The 20,353-nt window shown below is 47.0% G+C and overlaps 1 protein-coding gene across 1 annotated transcript in view; it reads right to left on the reverse strand.

The window, feature by feature from the left end:
- The window catches only part of PLEKHD1 (pleckstrin homology and coiled-coil domain containing D1), a 52,153-nt gene that overhangs the window by 21,825 nt on the left and 9,975 nt on the right, over positions 1 to 20,353 (reverse strand). The window contains exons 2-6 of the mRNA XM_032180237.2: positions 14,690 to 14,783; positions 14,233 to 14,322; positions 13,952 to 14,028; positions 13,069 to 13,160; positions 12,039 to 12,091 (exon numbers count right to left, since the gene is read on the reverse strand). Of these exons, the coding sequence (XP_032036128.1) occupies positions 12,039 to 12,091; positions 13,069 to 13,160; positions 13,952 to 14,028; positions 14,233 to 14,322; positions 14,690 to 14,783 (406 nt within the window). The remainder of the gene's footprint in view (positions 1 to 12,038; positions 12,092 to 13,068; positions 13,161 to 13,951; positions 14,029 to 14,232; positions 14,323 to 14,689; positions 14,784 to 20,353) is intronic.

Genomic DNA, 20,353 nt, shown 5'->3' on the forward strand with positions numbered 1-20,353 from the left:
AAACACTGAGAAGCACTCTTATGAAGTTCATAGTCCAAGGGCACAACTCACCAAAAGGCTAAGACCACCACATCAGTAAACGTCTATTCACCACACCTCCTTTTACCCAATACATTGTGGCCAGGGAAAAAATAAAGGGCATTCAACAAAAAATCACAAGGCATACTAGAAGGCAAAAAACACAATTTGAAGAGATGGAGCAAGCATCAGAACCAGATCAGATATGGCAGGAATGCTGGAATTATCAGACCAGGAATTTAAACACAAACTATGATTAATATGTTAAGAGCTTTAATGACAAAAGTAGACAACATGCAAGAACAGATGGATAATATAAGTAGAGAGATGAAAATTCTAAGAATAAAAAAGAAATTGCAAGAGATCACAAACACTGTAAAAGAGTGAAGAACGCCTATGATGGGATCATTGTGAGACTGGACATGGCCGAGGAAAAAAATCTCTGAGCTTGAGGCTATGACAATAGAAATTTCCCAAACTGAAAAGCAAAGAGAAAAAAGGCTGAAAACAAAAAAACCCCAGAATAGAATATCGAAGAACTGTGCAACAACTGTAAAAGTTGCAAAATGTATGATGAGAATAATTAGAAGAAGGACTAGAAACAATATTTGAAGCAATGACTGAGAGTTTTCCCATATTAATGTCAGACATCAAACCACAGATCCAGGAAGCTAAGAGAACACCAAGTGAATAAATGCCCTAAACAAACCATATCTAGAAATTTCATATTTAAACTTCAAAAAATCAAAGATGAGGAAAAATATCTTAAGAAGCCAGAAGAAGAAAAAGTTACCTATTGAAGAAAGAAGATAAGAATTACATCTGGCTTCTCAGAAACCATGAAAGCAAGAAAAGAATGGAGTGAAATATTTAAGGTATTGAGAGAATAAAACACCAACTTAGAATCCTGTACCCTGTGAAATTGTCCTTCAAAAGTGAAGGAGAAATACTTTCTCAGACAAACAAAAATAGAGAGAATTTGTTGCCAGCAGACCTGCCTTGCAAGAAGTTTTTTTTTTTTTTTTTTTTTTTTTGAGACGGAGTCTTGCTCTGTCTCCCAGGCTGGAGTGCAGTGGCGCGATCTCGGCTCACTGCAAGCTCCGCCTCCCGGGTTCACGCCATTCTCCTGCCTCAGCCTCTCTGAGTAGCTGGGACTACAGGCGCCCGCCACTACGCCCGGCTAATTTCTTTTTGTATTTTTAGTAGAGACGGGGTTTCACCGTGGTCTCGATCTCCTGACCTCGTGATCCGCCCGCCTCGGCCTCCCAAAGTGCTGGGATTACAAGCGTGAGCCACCGCGACCGGCCTAAGAAATGTTAAAAGAAGTCCTCAGGGAGAAGGAAAATGATATAAGTCAGAAACTCATATCTACATAAGGAAAGGAAGAGCATTGGAGAGTGAATAAGTGTGTTAAAGCAAAATAAATATGGCCTGAGAAGGACTCCATACTTTCATATTTGAGTCCTTATGGATGAACTGTAACCTAGCTTAATAGACAAGATTGAAAACCTAACTTAATAGTATGCACCTGTAACAAGAGCTGAGCGTTAGCCAATCCCAGCGGCCACACTTCCGCCACTCATAGACTGCTGAATGTCCAAACTGCATTCAAATTAGGCAAACACCAAGCTGCAACTAATCTTGCTGCTTCTTACCTCACTTCCGATTCCTGTATGTCACTACCTTTTTTGTCTATAAATTTGTTCTGATCACAGGCACCCCTGGAGTCTCTGTCAATCTGCTGTGATTCTGAGTGCTGCCTGATTCGCGAATCTTTCATTTACTCAATTAAACTCTTTTATTTTTATTTGTTTTATTTTATTTTATTTTTAAGATGGAGTCTTCCTCTGCCACCCAGGCTGGAGTACAGTGGTGCCATCTTGGCTCACTGCAACCTCCGCCTCCTGGGTTCAAGTGGTTCTCCTGCCTCAGCCTCCTGAGTAGCTAGGATTACAGGCATGCACCACCATGCCCAGGGTCTTGCTGTCACCCAGACTGAAGTGCAGTGGTACAATCATAGCTCATTGTAACTCCTGGGTTCAAGTAATCCTCCTGCCTCAGCCTTCTGAGTGGCGAGGCCTACAGGCATATGCCACTATCCCTGGTAAATTTTTTTCTTCTTTCTTTCTCTCTCTCTCTTTTTTTTTTTTTTTTTGGTAGCAACTGGGCCTTGCTGTGTTGCCCAGGCTTGCCACAAACTCCTGGCCTCAAGCAATCCTCCTGCCTTAGCTTCCCAAAGTGCTGGGATTACAGGCATGCACCACTGTGCCCAGACCACAAATATAAAAGAATAGAAATCATGAAATGTCTGCTCCTAAACCAAAGTGGAACTGTGCTAGAAATCAACAACAGAAAGTTAACTGGAAAATCCACAAAATACTTGAAGATTAAAAAACACATTTCTAAATCACACATGTGTCAGAGAAGAAATATCAAGATAAATCTAAAGATACTTTGAACTAAATGAAAATACAACTCATCAAAATTTGTGGAATGTAACAAAAGCAGTGCTTTGAGAGAAATACATAGCATCAAATTAATATATTAGAAAAGAAGAAATATCTAAAATCAATAATCTAAGCTTCCACATTAGGAAACTAGAGAAAGAAAGAGAAAATTAAATCAAAGGTAAGTAGAAAAAAAGAAATAAAACTTAGAGCAGAAATCAATGAAATTGAAAACAGGAAATCAACAGAGAAAATCAACAAAATCAAAAGCCAGTTCTTTGAAAAGATAAATAAAATTCATAAGACTGTAGCCAGGCTAAGTAAAAAGAAAGAAGACACACATTATTAATATCAGAAATGAAAGAGGGAACATAACTACAGATACCAGAGACATTAAAAGGATAATAAAGAACTATGATGAATAACTCTATGCCAATAAATTTGATAACTCAGATGAAATGGACCAACTCCTTGAAAGATACAATCTGTCAAAACTTACACAAGAAGAAACAGACAATTTGAATAGGCCTGTATCTATTAAATAAATTGAATCAATAATTAATACCCTTCCAAAACAGAAAGCACCAGGCCCAGAGGGTCTCACTGATGAATTATACCAAACATTTAAGAAACTATACCAATTATCTGCAATCTTTTTTTCTCAAGATAGAAGCCAAGGGAATATTTCCTAATCCATTCAATGAAGCTAGAATTACCTTACCAAAACCTAATACAGACATTATAAGAAAACTACAGACTGGCCAGGCACAGTGGATCACACCTGTAATCCCAGCACTTTGGGATGCCAAGGCAGGCGGATCACTTGAGGCCAGGAGTTTGAGACCAGCCTGAGCAACATGGTGAAACCATGTCTCTAATAAAAAATACAAAAATTAGCCAGGTATGGTGGCGCACACCTGTAATCCCAGCTACTTGGGAGACTAAGGCACGAGGATCCCTTGAACCTGAGAGGAGGAGGTTGCCGTGAGCTGAGATGGTGCCACTGCACTCCAGTCTGGGTGACAGAGCAACACTCTGTCTCAAAAGAAGAAAAAAAAAGAAAAGGAGAAAAAGAAAACTACAGACCAGTATCTTTCATGAACACAGATGCAAAAATTTTCAACAAAATATTAACAAATCAAATCCAACAATGGTCTGGGTGAGGTGGCTCATGCCTGTAATCCCAGCACTTTGGGAGGCAGAGGCAGGTGGATTATCTGAGGTCAGGAGTTTGAAACCAGCCTGACCAACATGATGAAACTCCAACTCTACTAAAAATACAAAATTAGCAGGGCATGGTAGCACATACCTGTAATCCCAGCTACTTGGGAGGCTGAGGCAGGAGAATCGCTTGAACCCAGGAGGCAGAGGTAACAGTGAGCCAAGATCGCACTACTGCAACTCTAGCCTGGACAACAAGACTGCAACTCTGTTTCAAAACAAACAAACAACAACAACAACAAAAAAAACAAAGAAAACCAAATCCAAACGAATAATACATCACAACTAAGTGGAATTTATTCCCAAGTATACAAGGCTGGTTCAGTATTTGAAAATCAATTAATATAATCCATCACATCAACAGGCTAAAGAAGAGAAAAAAAATCACATGGAAAAAGCATTTGACAAAATCCAGCACCAATTGGTGACAAAAACTCTCAACAAACTAGTAATAGAGGGGAACTTCCTCAATGTGATAGAGAACATCTACAAAAACCTACAGCTAACATCACACTAAATGGTGACAAACTAGAAGCTTGCCTGATAAGATCAGAAAGGAAGAAGATGAGGATGTCCCTTCTCACCAGTGCTTCTCAACATTGTACTGGAAGTCCTAACTAGTGCAATAAGACAAGAAAAGGAAATAGAAGGTATACAGATTACAAAGAAAGAAATAATACTGTCTCTTCACAGATGACATGATTGTCTATATAGAAAATCTGGAAGAATTGACCAAAAAAATTCCTGGAATTAAAAAGTGATTGTAGCAAGATTGTAGGATACAAGATTAACGTACAAAGTCAATTATTTTCCTATATACTGGCAATAAAAAGGTGGAATTTGAGATTTTTTTTTCTTTTGAAGATAGGGTCTTGCTCTGTCACCCAGCTGGAGTGCAGTGGAAATTTGAAATTTAACAACACATTACCATTGACATTAGCACCCTCCAAAATGAAATACTTAGGTATAAATCTAAATATAACATATAAAATCTATATGTAGAAAACTACAAAATGTAATAAAAGATATCAAAGAATTAAAATGAAGGGATATTCCATGTTCATAAATAGGATGATTCAATATTTGCAAGATACCATTATTTCCCAACTTGATCTATAGATTCAATACAATCTCAATTAACATCCCAGCATGTTGTTCTGTGGAGACTGACAAATTGATTCTAAAGTTTACACGGAGAGGCAAAAGACCCATAATAGCCAACTCAATATTGAAGGAGAAAATTGGAAGACTGACGCTACCCAACTTTAAGACTTACTATAAAGCTACAGCAATCAAGACATTGTGGTATTGATGAAAGAATAAACAAATATATAAATAGAGAGAATAGAGAGCTCAGAAACATACTAACATAAATATAGTCAATTCAACTCTGACAACGGAGCAAAGGCAGTACAATAGTATTGCAAAAGACGGTCTTTAATTTTTATTTATTTATTTTTTTTTTTTTTTGAGATGGAGTCTCACTCTGTATCCAGGCTGGGGTGCAGTGGTGTGATCTTGGCTCACTGCAACTTCTGCCTCCCAGGTTCAAGTGATTCTCCTGCCTCAGCCTCCTGAGTAGCTGGGATTACAGGCATGCACCATCACACCTGGCTAATTTTTGTATTTTTAGTAGAGACAGGGTTTCACCATGTTGGCTAGGCTGGTTTCGAACTCCTGACCTCAGGTGATCCACCCACCGCGACCTCCCAAAGTGCTGGGATTACAGGCATGAGCCACCGTGCCCGGCCTAAGATAGTCTTTTCAACATATGGTACTTGAACAACTGGACAGCCACATGCAAAAGAAAAAAAAAAGAATCTATACACAGACCTTAAACACTTTCCACAAAAAATAAATCACAACGGATCATAGAGCTAAATGCAAAACACAAAAGTATAAAACTCCTAGAAGATAACATAGGAGACAACCTAGGTGATGTCTACAAAAAGATTTTTATCAAGGTGATGAAAATCTACAGTACTGACTTTTTTAGACATAACAGGAAAGGCATGATCTTTGAAGGAAATAATTGATCAGATGGATTTCATTAAAATTAAAATTTTGTGCCTTGTGAATGACATCAAGAGAATGAGAAAACAAGTCACAGACTAGGAGAAAACATTCCCAGACACATCTAATAAAGGACGGTTATGCAAAATATACAAAGAACTCATAAAGCTCAACAATAAAAAAAATGGGCAAAAGACCCAGACGTCTTAGCAAAGAAGATATAAAGATGGCAGGCCAGGCACAGTGGCTCACATCTGTAATCCCAGCATTTTGGGAAGCCAAAGTGGGAGGATCACTTGTGTTCAGGAATTCAAGACCAGCCTGGGCAATAGAGCAAGACCCCATCTCTATAAAATGTTGGGAGCCAAAAATGCCAAAGGGATCGTGACCAACTCAGCGTTCCACTGGAGGCTATATGATCAAACAGCAAACTGTTTATCATGAATGCAGGATGTAAGCAAACTTACACCACGCCTACCACCAAAAGTTTTGCTGAGGGCCATCACTCCGTGGCGCTGGGCTCCTTGAAGTTATCTGTTGAGAAATCTAGCACCTATTGTTCAAAGGATGCAGTCTCGCAAGCCTGCTGTGAACCAGTCAACTGACAATTACCCGATAATCACCCCCACTTTCTCGCTATCTCTTTTCCCTAATAAATAAGGAGGGCTGTGTAAAGCTCAGGGCACTTGTCCGTAAGGTACCCCCGACCCCTTCTTCCAAATATACTCTTTTGTCTCTTGTCTTTTATTTCCGTGTTTACCCCCCTTTTTTCAGTCCACCAGGGATCATGGCAGCCTACAACAAAAAATAAAAAATTAGCCTTGCATGGTGGTGCATGCCTGCAGTCCCAGCTACTTGGGAGGCTGAGGCAGGTGGATCACTTTAGCCTGGGAGGCTGTAGTTAACCGTGATCACGCCACTGAACTCAGCCTGGATGACAGTGCGGGACCCTGACTTAAAAATATATAATTTTTTTTTTTTTTTTTGAGATGGAGTCTTGCTCTGTCACCCAGGCTGGAGTGCTGTGGCACGATCTTAGCTCACTGTAACCTCTGACTCCCAGGTTCAAGCAATTCTCCTGCCTCAGCCTCCCAGGTAGCTGGGATTACAGGTGCACACCACCATGCCCGGCTAATTTTTGTATTTTTAGTAGAGACAGCATTTCACCATGTTGGCCAGGCTGGTCTCGAACTCCTCACCTCATGATCCACCTGCCTCAGCTTCCCAAAGTTTTGGGATTACAGGCGTGAGCCACCACGCCTGGCCTAAAAAAATAAACAAAAATTTTAAAGATGGCAAATAAGCATATAAAAGGATGTCCAACATCATATATGATTAGGTAATTGCAAATTAAAATAACAATGAGCTACCGCTAAACACATATGAAAATGGCCAAAATCAGCCAGACACAGTGGCTATGCCTGTAATCCCAGCACTTTACGAGGCCAAGAGGGGAGATCACTTGATCTCAGGAGCTCAACATAAGGAGACCCCGTCTGTATAAAAATAATAATAAAAAAATTTAGCCAAGTGTGCTGGAGTGCACCTGTAGTCCCAGCTACTCAGGAGGCTGAGGTGAGAGGATCTCTTAAACCGAGGAAATCAAGGCTGCAGTGAGCCACATTCCACTGCACTCCAGTCTGGGCAACAGAGCAAGACTCTGTCTCAAAAACTAAAAATTGAAATAAAAAATAAAATAGCCAAAATTCAAATCCCTGACAACACCAAATGCTGGCAAGGATGTGGAGCAACAGGAACTCTGATTCATTGCTACTGCAAATACAAAATGGTACAGCTACTTTGGAAGACAGTTTGGCAACTTCTTACAAAACTGAACATATTTTCACCATGCAATCCAACAATCACACTGCGTATTACTTTTCCAAATAAACTGAAAATGTATGTCCACACAAAAACCTGCACATGGATGTTTATAGCAATTTTATTCATAATTGTCAAAACTTGGAGGCAACCAAGATGTCCTTAAGTAGGAAGATGGATAAACAAACTGTAGGACATGCGGATAATGTAATATCATTCAGCACTAAAAAGAAATGAGCTATCAAGCCACAAAAAGACACGGAGGAAACCTGAATGCACATTACTAAGTGAAAGAAGCCAATCTGAAAAAGCTACATACCATATGACTCCAACTACATGACATTCTGGAAAAGGCAAAACTATGGACACATTAAAAAGATCAGCAGTGGTTGGGTGCGGTGGCTCATGCCTGTAATCCCAACACTTTGGGAGGCCGAGGCGGGGGGATCACGAGGTCAGGAGTTTGAGACCATCCTGGCTAACACGGTGAAGCCCTGTCTCTTCTAAAAATACAAAAAATTAGCCAGGCATGGTGGCACATGCCTGTAGTCCCAGCTACTCGGGAGGTGAAGGCAGGAGAATCACTTGAACCCGGGAGGCAGAGGTTGCAGTAAGCCGAGATCGTGCCACTGCACTCCAGCAAGGGCAACAGGGCAAGACTCAGTCTTTAAAAAAAAAAAAAAAAAAAAAAATCAGCAGTTGCCAGGATTTTTAGGGCAGTGAAACGAGCATTTTTAGGGCAGTTAAACTGTTGTGTATGATACTACAGTGGTAGATACATGTTGTTATACGTTTGCCAAAATCCATAGGAGGTACAACACCAAGAGTGAACCCTAATGTATGCTATGAGCTTTGGGTGACAGTGTGTCAATGTTGACTCACTGATTGTAACAAATGTATCACTGTGGTGCTGGATATTGACAGTGGGGAACCCTGTGAGGGAACAAGTGTTATGTGGAAAATCTCTGTATTTGCTGCGTAGTTTTGCTGTGAATCTAAACTGCTCCAAAAAATAAAGTTTATTACGGAAAGAGAAATTCTCACTTCCTTGCTCATTTCTTTTCTACTTTTCATTTCACCTGTATGTTTCTTAAAGGAAGCCAGTGTCCAAGTGTAGCCTGAGAATGCTGATAAGAGTAGAAGTTACCACTTATAAAACTGGAGCAGCCAGAACTTTCTGTTCCTGAAGCCCAGCATGGCTTGAGTGTTTGTAGCAGCCCCATTATAGACTGAGTTGTCTGCTAAGCCCTGCCACAATTCAAACCTTTCTCTACTGTATCGTGTGTCCTGCTGAATCTTGGGTCTGACTTAAGTTGCAGGAGTATAAAGGTGAGAAAAAGTCACTAGAAGGCACATTTCAGCTCAGTGAAAGGAAGAGCTTTCAAATAACTGAGAAATCATGCAAAGGACACCTCTGGAGGTAGTGAGTCATTCATCACAGTACCAGGAACAATGTCCACCAGAAAGGTTGACAAAGAGCTTCAGTTGTAGTGGCACATTTTTTCCAACTCAAAGAGTCTGTACTCTGACTGCGAGCACTCCAGGTGGCAAGAACCTTGCCAGAAACCCTGCCCTACCCTGGGCATTTCGGATTTTTCCCCTGCACCTGCTCATATGCATGCCTGAGCTCTCACAGCTCAGTCAGAAGGGGAAAGGTAGGCAGGCTGCCCTCCTCCAGGGCTGAGAGGGTTAAGGCCAGAGGGAGCCAAAGACCAGGAACCCAGGGAAGGGCATGGACTTCTGGCTCTGGGAAGATGAGTCAGGAGGGTTCCCCCTGCATGCTCTGCTCATTCCCCCAGAGTCCCAGGCCTTTTCTGCTTCATGGAGGATGTCAGGACTGTACATCACACAGTGCACAAGGGCCTTTCCAGTTCACAAATCCCTTCCCCGCATTCTACTTCATTGAGCCTCACAGCAACCCTAGAAGTAGGCAGCAGCCAGCATAACTCTAATCAGACATCCCAGATGGGGGGAAATTGAAGCTCAGAGAGGGTAACTGACATGCCCAACATCACACAGTGATAGAGTTAAGACTCCAATCCAGCACTCCTGGTTCCACATCTTCAGTCTTTCTTTAGTCCAGGCTGTCTCAAAGAGACCACAGCAATCAGCGTGAGAACCTTCATCTTATCACTGGGCCATTACATCAATTGCCTCAGTGGCTCAAGGCACACCCGGACAATCTCTGACCTGAGTGCAGATGGGAAAAGTGCAGGAGACAGGCGGACCCATCCTATGCATAAGAAAGTTAAGAAAGAAGAAACTTTGACCAAATGACTCAGTGGCAAAGACTAGAACCTGAGCTCTATTCTAGATCTAGAGCACGCAGCTGACAAAAAATGAGAACTGAGGCACAGTTCTCTCTCTGCCCAGAATAGCCTTCATGGTGGGTACCAGCTGGGCCTGAGTCTCATTCACATTTTATACCAGAAAGCCAGGGATTTCACAGCTGACAGGCCTCCCTCCTTCCCTGTGCTGGGGCATTAAGGGAGGCCTGTGTGCAGTGGGTCTCCGCTGTCCTAATTTCCTGGCTAAAGACCTAGATAGAGTGTCTAAATTTTCCTCCAGCCAACTGCTGCCCCAGATTTAGCCTCTCTGATGGATAAGTCTGTCTCTCTCCCTGCCAGTGGCTGTGTCTGCCACTCCATCCCATCCCTGGGCACCTGTTTTTAATTTGCTGACAATACAGAAGCCTCGCTTGAAGTGTATAGAATTGTATGCAGAAAATGCCAAAACCCTAACATAGGACCTAGAGGAGAGCCTGGAGACACAGAGGACCAACTCTGGTGATGGAAGAAGACTCGTTGCCTTTATGATGCCAGTCCTCAAATCCATGCCATCCAAATACAAATCCCCACTCTTTTTTTATTTTCTCTTTAATCAATGAAATTATTCTGACGAACAGCTGGAAGGATAAATGAGCAAAATATCCAATACAATTTTAGAAGAAGAAAAGTGAGGGTGGATTGTCCTGTTGGATTAAAATCAAGATGTAAAGTTGCAAAAAATCAATCCCATTCATTTACTAATTCATTCCACAAACATTTATCGAGAACTCTTCTTAGGCCAGGAGCTGTGCCAGGCCCTGGGAGTGTTTGGGGTGCAAAGGAGACATGATGCTTTTTGATGATATGGCCTGTTTCAGAGCCCAGCGAGGGGTGGTTGGGAAAGCTGAGGACTTCCTAAGAGTCAAGTTAGAGGGTCTGAGCCAAGGCTGATAGCCCCTGCCCTGTGTCTTGCGTGGGAGAGGACAAGGACAAGTGACTAGGCAAAGAGAAGTGAACTAAATCAGGCCCTCCCTCTGCAGGCTGCTCTGGTCAAGCCACTCTGCCGCTTCAGGCCTCAGACGGTTCACTTGCAGCATGGGCCTATATTAATAATATGATCATAATGCTAACAAACACAGATATTCGTTAAGCAAGTACTATGTGCCAAACACTTTATATGTAACATCTCACTAAATCCTCAAAACACCCCAAGATGGATTCTATTATCATCTGCATTTTTCAGATAAGAAGATTTGGAGAAGTTAAATAACTTGCCTGAGGTCACAAAGCTAGAAGTACTGAAGGTCAAATACAAATACAGGCAGCCTGGCTCCAGAATCCAAGGTACTACCCACTACCGCCTCCTGCCCTTCAGATGTGGTAATGACTCTCAGAACAGGCAAGGCCCAGTGCTGCACTGAGATTTTTTTTTTTTTTTTTTTTTTTGAGACGAGTCTCGTTCTGTCGCCCAGGCTGAAATGCAATGGCAAAATCTCAGCTCACTGCAACCTCCGCCTCCCGGGTTCAAGCGATTCTCCTGCCTCAGCTGCCCGAAAAGCTGGGACTATAAGCACGCACTTCCATGCCCGGCTAATTTTTGTATTTTTAGTAGAGACAGAGTTTCACCACGTTGGCCAGGCTGGTCTTGAATTCCCGACCTCAGGTGATCCGCCCGCCTTGGCCTCCCACAGTGCTGGGATTACAGGCATGAGCCACTGCACCCAGCCTGCACTGAGATTCTAAATGAAGAAGAGGGCTTCGGTGGCTCCCCACCTTCAGACAAGGCAAGAGTCTCTACCCTGCAGGCTGCCTCAAGCCAGTGCTTAGCCTGCTCTGGAGTTTTGACATTCAGAGAATGAAGGAACTTCTGAGATCATCAAGCCCAATCACCCTCAGGTGCCAGATAGCCCTCTACGGATAACAGAGGGCATTATAGCTCCCGTGAACATCATTGACAAGCAGCTCATTACCAACTGATGCAGCTGATGACATTTTGGATGGCTTTTTCTAGAAGGTCATCACCCACCCTTTTCACTTTACTCCCAGGGGTTGGTAAGGAGAAAGATACTTCTTACCAACAAGCTACAGCAAGTCCCAAGCAAGCACTGTGATCCCATTTGGCCTCCCCGCCCTGCCCCATCTGATCTTCTAGCAAGTCCTCTGTGCACCCAGCTCCCCTGCATCATTCCCTAATGCTAGAAACGTGAGCCATTACACCACGGCTGCTGAGGGCCCCTTGGTGTGCACCTACCTCTCTCTGCTCCCTCTGAAGGCAGAGTTCTTCGGTCTCTTCCATCAGTTTGTCTGCCAAAACAAGCACACACACACACACGCACACACAATCAGGAAAGTGCTCTGAGGTCCCGAGGGAGCTGGTGCCTGAGGTGGTCGCTGCCACCCCCAGCATCTCCCAAGGAAGGGGCCTGCAGCCCTGCCAGCCAGAGGGTGGGCCAGCTCCTGGTGATGGAAGCTGCCACCCTCCTTCCCCATCATCATCCTGCTTTTTCTCTTCCTAGGGTTATGAGGGGCCTCTTCCTTGGAAGTTCAAAGGAGTCTCTGCATCCCCCAGGGCTGCTGCATCTGGGCGAGTCCCACATCCACCTTCCACCCGCACTAATGTCTGGCTAGTAGGGAGGGCTGAACCTAGGAGGTTCTGAAGCAGGCACAGGGGAGCCAGTGCTGGGGCCCCAGTGTCTAAGAAGGCAGAGGGGAGAGGGTCCCAGGCTGAAGGCAAACCCTCAGTCTCATCATCTCTCCCAAACAGTGCATGTTTACCAACCAGTCAGGGGCACAAGGCCTGGAACGCTCCGGCAAGGTTTAAAATGGCCTGGGGCAAGGGTACTGGGGACAAGCCAGACCCTGGGGACCCAAGATAGGATAACAACATCAACTCCACTTATGGAGCCCTTACTGCATGTCCGGCTCAAGCACTTACAGACATTTTCTCATGTAACCCAATCCTCTGAAAGCTAGAGACTATTTTAAACTCAATTTTAAGGATGAGGAAATTGAGGCTTAGAGAGGCTGAGCTGCCTAAAGATATACACAGCTGAGATGGGTGACAAGTGATGAAGCTGGATCCAGAGCCCAGGCTCTTAACCACCAGATGCTCCTGCCTTCAGTCATGCTGGCCAAAAGGATGCATACTGCACCAGGAAGCCCTCCAGGTGCCGAACTGGTCTCTGTCCCCTCATAGCCCCACCTGAGAGACCCAAGCCCCTGGCTATAGCCCCCTGGTCCCCAAGTGCTGCTACCATTAGGGAACCACCCCTCCAGCCAACCTAAATACTCCTGCTTTTCCTTAGCCAACTGCAGCCCCTGGGCCTCCAGGCTTTTGATCATAGCTTCTCCCAGCTGGGCATTCTTCCAGGTCCTGGGGAGGGAGGGCAGATGGAACAGAGGAGGAGAAGAGGAAGAAACAGAAAATCATTAAAACAGAAGGGTAGAGGGGAAAGAGAAGGCATACGTTTTGTACTTACCCACCGTTTCTCCTCCAGAATCTCAGCTTGCATTCACTCTAGCACCCATGGCTCTGGGCATGCCACCAGCACGGATCAGTTACAGTAGCTGGAGGCTCGCCCAGGCTGCAAAGTGGGCCACCGGGGGCTGGGCCAACAACACTTTTAGAGCAGGGAAGAGATTGCTTCCTGGGTGGCTTTTTTACATTACTGAATGTCCATTACCCAGTGCAAGGCCTGCCACAGAGCACACAGTCGGTGTTGTTTTTTGAACTAAAAGCATGACCTAGCCTGACTAGGCAGGTATCAGGACAGTGGTTTACATAAAAATGGACTGGGTTGCCTGGAGATTTCTGTGATCTTGACCCTAATTTACAAAGCACTAGCTCTAGTCCTTGCTAGAATTAATTATGGGCCTGGGGAGGTGAGATGGGTGTCAGGAGGCATCAAATACAACTCCCAAGAGTTGGAGACAAATGGTACCCACACCTGCCACCTGAGACCTAGACACTTTCCAGGCTCACTCAGGGGAACCCCTCACAGATGCTCTAAAACCTGGCCTGTCTCCTCTCACCCACCCTAGCCATCTCCCACAGCCCCGGCCCTGTGCCCACCAGGATCCCAGCAGAGAGGCAGGGAGTTCGGGGGCAGCCCCACCCACCCCATCCTGGATCTGCAAGCTGCCCTCCTGGCTGTGAGCACTTACACCTTCCCAGACTCCTGCAGCATCTCCAGCCACTGGGTCTGCTCAAACTCCGACTCAGCAGCAAGCAAGATGTTCCCCTGCCAGGAAGAGGAGCCATGCGCATGCCTGAAAGGCAGCCACGCTGAGGGTGATGGAGGCCCAGCTCTGCCCTGTCACCCACCCCACATCCCTGGGTGCTGATGCCCCTCTCCCAGGCCAGGACATGGGGTGTTTGTCCTGAAGAGGCCTGAGAGGCTGGTCTGCTCCTGCGGAGCCCAGGCTGAGGGAAGAGCTTTACTCACGTGGAAGTCCTGGTGGGAGATCTTCATGGCATAGGGCATGCTAGGCTCTTCCTTGGGCTCCACCAAGCAGCCCCCCAGAGGGATGACGCCCTGAGGAAGAACCAGAACAGGCAGCCCCCACCCCACCCCACTGGGGTCACTCAGGGGTTCTGGGGGCCCCTGGACAAAGCTGGGTCCTGCCAAGTGCCCCAGGATGGAAGCTAGACCCTGGGGCCACGGGACAGAGGCCAGAACTGATGTCCAGAGAGAAGAGGAAGGGCTGGGGCAGGGGCTGGGGCACTGGAGGGTGAGGGTCCAGCCCAGGACAGGGGCACGGGGTCTTTTGCCCCAAGAGGATTTGCTCTCCAGACTCTCTGCTAGGCCAGAGCAAGAGCGCAGTCCCCTCCCCTCACAAGATGCAAGGCCTGATGCCCACACTGGGCCCTCCCCTGCTGTGGCCCTGGAGGGGCCGCCTCACCTTAGGATGTATATTGAAGTATTTATTGGTTTCAAAGCTCTTTTTTTCGCTCTCAGAGTAGTAAAGCAGAAAGCTCTCTTTGATGATGAAAAACCTATAGTGGGCGGTGGGGAAGGAAGGGCAACCAGGAGAGAAGGGGTGAGGTTTCTTCGGACAACAAGGGCACCCTTGGGGGCCCTGGACTCACACGGGAGCCCACAGGGACACCAGCTGAGACATCCTTAACAACTCAAGCTCCACACCCTCGCAAAGGCCTCAGCTGGCCGGGTGACCTCCCCACAGGCAGCGTGGCCCCTGCACAGGTGGCCAGCTGGAGCGGGAGCCCCACTACGGGCTTCCAGGTCTGGCTGCCTCTGTCCCCCTGAACCACCACCCTGGCTCAGCACGGGACGACAGCTGTGGTTCTTCCCCTTGGACACCTTCAGCCCCTTGAGCTCTCATCTCCAGCCACTTAGGGTCTCCTCTAGGAGGAGAAGGAAGGCAAGAAAATGCAAGATGCTAAGATGGGTCTTTGGCAAGTAACACGAAAGCTGGCAATCTGCAGCCCCGAACACCCCAGTGTGACATTGGCATTCCCTTTGTCTCAGGCTGCTCCCCAGTCTCCTTCTTCCCTTTGTCTCAGGCTGCTCCCCAGTCTCCTTCTGGGACTCAGGTCTAACTGAGGGCTCTGTGACTTTGGTGCTTTTTGACTGCTGGGGAGGCCACGTCCTCGAGGTCAACATGTGGAGCATTTTGACCCGCCCCAGGGGCTCTCCCAGGACTCACGTTTGGAGCTATCATGAGCCACCAAGCACCTTCTAGGGGAAGGTCCAATTGGCACTCAAAGCCCGGAGGCTCAGGGACACCCAGAGTGGCTGGCTCCTTCCTCCAGGGCCCCTGCTAATAAGTTCTGTTGTAGTGACAGGATGTGAGCAGAATGTGGTGGCGATTCTGAAAGTTGGTGTGAGTGTGTGTGTGTGTGTGTGTGTGTGTGTGTGTGTGTGTGTGCACGTTTGAGAGTTTAAAGTTTACATGCAGGGAGAGTTGGAGCCAGCTCAGATAGGCTCATAAGAGCCCACAATGTCAATCTCTTCCCTGCTCTGCGTTTGGTCACATGGTGTTGGTAGCTTGATAGTGGCTGTGATGGGAGTACTTGCACCATGCAAATCAAATCCTACAGAATTGCCTCAGCTCCCTCCCCCAAGAGCCTAGTGTAAGCATTTGCCAGCACACCACTGGTCGAATGGGCCCTCTTGTGAGGGGCTTGAAAACTTGCTGGTGAGGCTGAGGCTGGGTTCTGTGGCTCACACCTGTAATCAATCCCAGCACTTTGGGAGGCTGAGGCGGGTAGATCACTTGAGGTCAGGAGATCGAGACCAGCCTGGCCAACATGGTGAAACCCCATCTCTACTAAAAATACAGAAATTAGCTGGGTGTGGTGGCGCACATCTGTAATCCCAGCTACTCGGGAGGCTGAGGCATGAGAATCACTTGAACCCAGGATGCGGAGGTTGCAGTGAGCCAAGATCACACCACTGCACTCCAGCCTGGGCAACACGAGTGAGACTCCATCTCAAAGAAAAGAGAAGAGAAGAGAAGAGGGCCGGGCGCGGTGGCTCACACTTGTAATCCCAGCACTTTGGGAGGCCGAGGCGGGCGGATCACAAGGTCAGGAGATCGAGACCACGGTGAAACCCCGTCTCCACTAAAAATACAAAAAATTAGCCAGGCGTGGTGGCAGGTGCCTGTAGTCCCAGCTACTCGGAGAGGCTGAGGCAGGAGAATGGCGTGAACCCAGGAGGCGGAGCTTGCAGTGAGCCGAGATTGCGCCACTGCACTCCAGCCTGGGCGACAGAGCGAGACTCCGTCTCAAAAAAAAAAAAAAAAAGAGAAGAGAAGAGAAGAGAAGAGAAGAGAAAAAGAAAGCTTGCTGGTGAGCATGAGGAAGTCAGAGAATCTCTGAAGGTCCTACCAGCCACGTGATCTTTCCTAAGGCCACAGCTGCTATGGCGAGGCAGGCCTGGGACTACTGGCAGCTGCCATCTGAGGGAAGTGAAGTTCAGCTCTGTGCTGTGGTGTGAGCCTCATGTCAACCCATTTTCTTTTCTTTTTTAAAAATAGAAGGCTGGGTGCGGTGGCTGACACCTGTAATCCCAGCACTTTAGGAGACCGAGGCAGGTGGATCACTTGAAGTCAGGAGTTTGAGACAAGCCTGGCGAAAATGGTAAAACTCGGTCTCTACTAAAAATACAAAAATCAGCCAGGTGTGGTGGCTCAGGCCTGTAATCCCAGCTACTCGGGAGGCTGTGGCAGGAGAATTGCTTGAACCCAGGAGGTTGCAGTGAGCAGAGATAACATCATTGCACTCCAACCTGGGTGACAGAGCAAGACAGTCTAAAATAAAATAAAATAAGATAAAATGAAATAAAATGAAATAAAATAATAAAATGAAATAGAAACAGGGTCTTGCTATGTTGCCCAGGCTGGCCTCGAACTCTTGGCTTCAAGTGACCCTCCTGCCTCGGCCTCTCAAAGTGCTGGGATTACAGGCTGAGCCACTGTACCCAGCCGCATTTTCTTTACCTGAACCTACCCTCTCTGACCAGCCACATAACAAACACAGCCCTGTGGACCCTGCTCAGGGTTGATACCCTACTAATGCCAACTCTCTTCCTAGGTCTTTCTGCCCCCACTGCAGAAAGAGCACATGAATACCGCCTGCTGCAGAACCTCAGTGACATTCCAGGCCTGCCAGCACCTGACCTCTGCCCGCCTCTCAGCTTTCCTGCCATGTCTGCCCTTCAGCCTCTCTGTCCTCCAGTCAACTGCCGAGCTCACTGTCCCCTGCCCACTACACTTGCATGGTCCTGCACATGGAGATTGTGTGGCTTGGCCTGGAATGCCCTCCCTCTTGCTCTTCAGCCAGCGGGACCCTTCCCACCCTTGGTGACCCGCCCAGCCCACACTGATGTCTGGGCTCCTTCTGCGCTTGCTAGCAGAGGCTGCACTTGGCACTTAGGCCCACTGCCACATCCCATGTATGCATCTCGCCCCAGTGAGGCATCAGGCTCCTGGAGGGCAAGCCCATCCCACTTCAGTCCCATGGGCCCAGGTAGGTGTCCCCTGGCTGTTCCAAGGGAGTTTCATAGAGTAGTTAATAGCATATAGGCTTTGGCATCAGAGAGACCTGACATTTTCCGGATGGGCTTGGGGGGGTCCTTGGGCAAGTCAGCTCTCCTTTCTGAGCCTTAGTTTCTCTACTGATAGAATGGGGATAATAACAACTACCTTATGCGGTTATTTTGAGGGTCAAATGAGATTGTGCTCATCACCTCACCAATCTGCGGAGGACTCAGGACAGGGCTGAGTGATGCATTCCATGGTCTGAATACAGTCGCTACAGGAAGCAGCACACGACTGTCTCCAGGGCCGCCGCCTCCTCTCAATGGCTTTGGAAATACTACTATGGACTCAATATGTCTCCTCAACGTTCATATGTTCAAGCCCTAACCCCACATGTGACTGTATTTGGAGGTAAGGTCTTTAGGAGGTAATTAATGTTAAGGAAGGTCATAAGGGTAGGACCCTAATCCAATAGGACTGTGGCCTTATAAGAAGAGCTCTCTTTCCTGGCTGGGTACAGTGGCTCATATCTGTAATCACAACACTTTGTAAGGCTGAAGCAGGGGGATTACTTGAGCCCAGGAGTTCAAGACCAGCCTGGGCAACGTAGCAAGGCCTTGTCTCTACATTAAAAAAAAAATTAGCTGGGCATGGTGGTACATGCCTGTAGTTCTAGCTACTCAGGAGGCTGAGTGAGAGGATCACTTGAGTCCAGGAGTTCAAAGCTGCAGTGAGCCGTGATCACACCACCACTGCACTCCAGGGTGGCCTCCAGCCTGGGTGACAGATCAAGACCCTGTTGCAAAAATAAATAAATCAAACCTCTTTCACCCTCTTTTTCCTCTTCCTCCACCATGTGGGGACATACTGAGAAGGTGGCCATCTGCAAGCCAGGAACAGGTGCCCTCATCAGAACCTGACCATGCTGGCAACTTGATCTCAGACTCTCAGCCTGCAGAATTGTGGCCAAATACACTTCCAGGGTTTAAGCCACCCAGTCTATGGCATTTTGTTATAGTAGCCCAAGCTGACTGAAACAAATAAATACCTTTATGCCTTCCTGTCACTTCTGGAGCCCCTCCCACTTAAGGCAAAGCACTGTGCCAGGGCTGGGAAGTGGGTGGGCAGAAGATCGTTAGACACATGGCAAGGAGAGCACAGGGCTCTGGGGTCCACCAACCCCCATCCTTCAAGCTGCAGCCTCAGGCAAACTCCCAGCCTTACTGAGCCTCCCTTTATTCCTCTATAAAATGGGGGTACATCTCTTAGAGCTGTTATAAAGATTCCTCCATTGATTCAACAATTACTGAGTTGCCACTGTGTGCAACTACTCTAGGTGTTGGAGATACAGTTGTGAACAAGACAGACAAAAATCCCTGTTTCCTTAGAGCTTACACTACTTGCATGTAGTGGGTGTCAGATGGTGAATAAATGAGACATAGAGATGTCATGTGCCAGATGCTGATACATGCTATGGAGGAAAATAAAGCAGGTTAGGGGAAATTGGGAGTGGGCGTGGGTCCATGTTAAAGAGGGTGGGCAGGGACAGCCTAGTTAAGAAGGTAATCTTTGAGGAGAGGTAAGGTGTTTCCGGCAGAGGAGCCGCAGGTGCAAAGGCCCTGAGGAGGGAAGTGTGCCTAGCTCTCGAGGGAACTGCAAGGCTGCAACAGTTGGGCCAGATTGCATAGGGCTCTATGGCTATGGTAATGACAATAATGATCGAGCTAACATTTATTTAGTACTTTCCGCATACCACACCTCATTCCAAGCAGTTACTGCTATTAATGCACTTAACACCACTCACAATGATGCTAAGAGAGAAATGCTCCCTGCATTTTACATGCTCAGAAATAAAGCAGAGAGGAGGCATGACTTGCTGAAGGTCACAGCACTAGTTGGTAGAGGCTGGCTTTTTCTCTGAGTGAGAGAGACAGCCACTGGAAGGCTTTGAGCAGGAGTGACCTGGCTTACCTTGCAAAAGGCTCATCCCTGCTGTGTTGAGGGCAGATTGTCAGGGTAAAGGCAGGGAGATTCATTAGGGGATATTGCCACGTATCGTTAGGGGTCAAGAGAGGATCCAGTGGATGGAGGCATGTAAAGTCCTGAGCACTTGCCTGGCACACAGAAAGTGTTCCCTAACGTCATATCCCTTCTTCTCCTCATGCTTCTGAAGGACAGCATAGAGAGGGGCAGGGGAAGGAAGGTGGATGTTCGGGGTAGTCTTTGCTCTGTGAGGGCCAGAGTTCAGTAGGGATTGTGAAGAGCCCACACATCACACATGCCACACCCGGCCTGGCTGCAGCTGTCCCCAGAGTGGCTTGGGTGGAGATGGGGGTCAAGGGAGGGGAGCTAGCACGGACCTGGAGGAGGAGGACGATGGCCTGGCAGGCAGGAATGAGTTTGGCCCAACGAAGGGCTCACCTGGTAAGCACACTTCTAGGACCCAAGGGTCTGGCCTTGCTTATAAACCTGTCTCAGTGACAGCCCTGCTATTCTAGCTGCCCCTTCTCAGCATCTTCTCAGCAGGCAGGGGCTCAGAACCCCAGTGTCCTGCACAGAGGA

This window comes from Hylobates moloch, unplaced genomic scaffold, assembly GCF_009828535.3.
Source record: "Hylobates moloch isolate HMO894 unplaced genomic scaffold, HMol_V3 SCAFFOLD_16, whole genome shotgun sequence".
NCBI lineage: Eukaryota > Metazoa > Chordata > Mammalia > Primates > Hylobatidae > Hylobates > Hylobates moloch.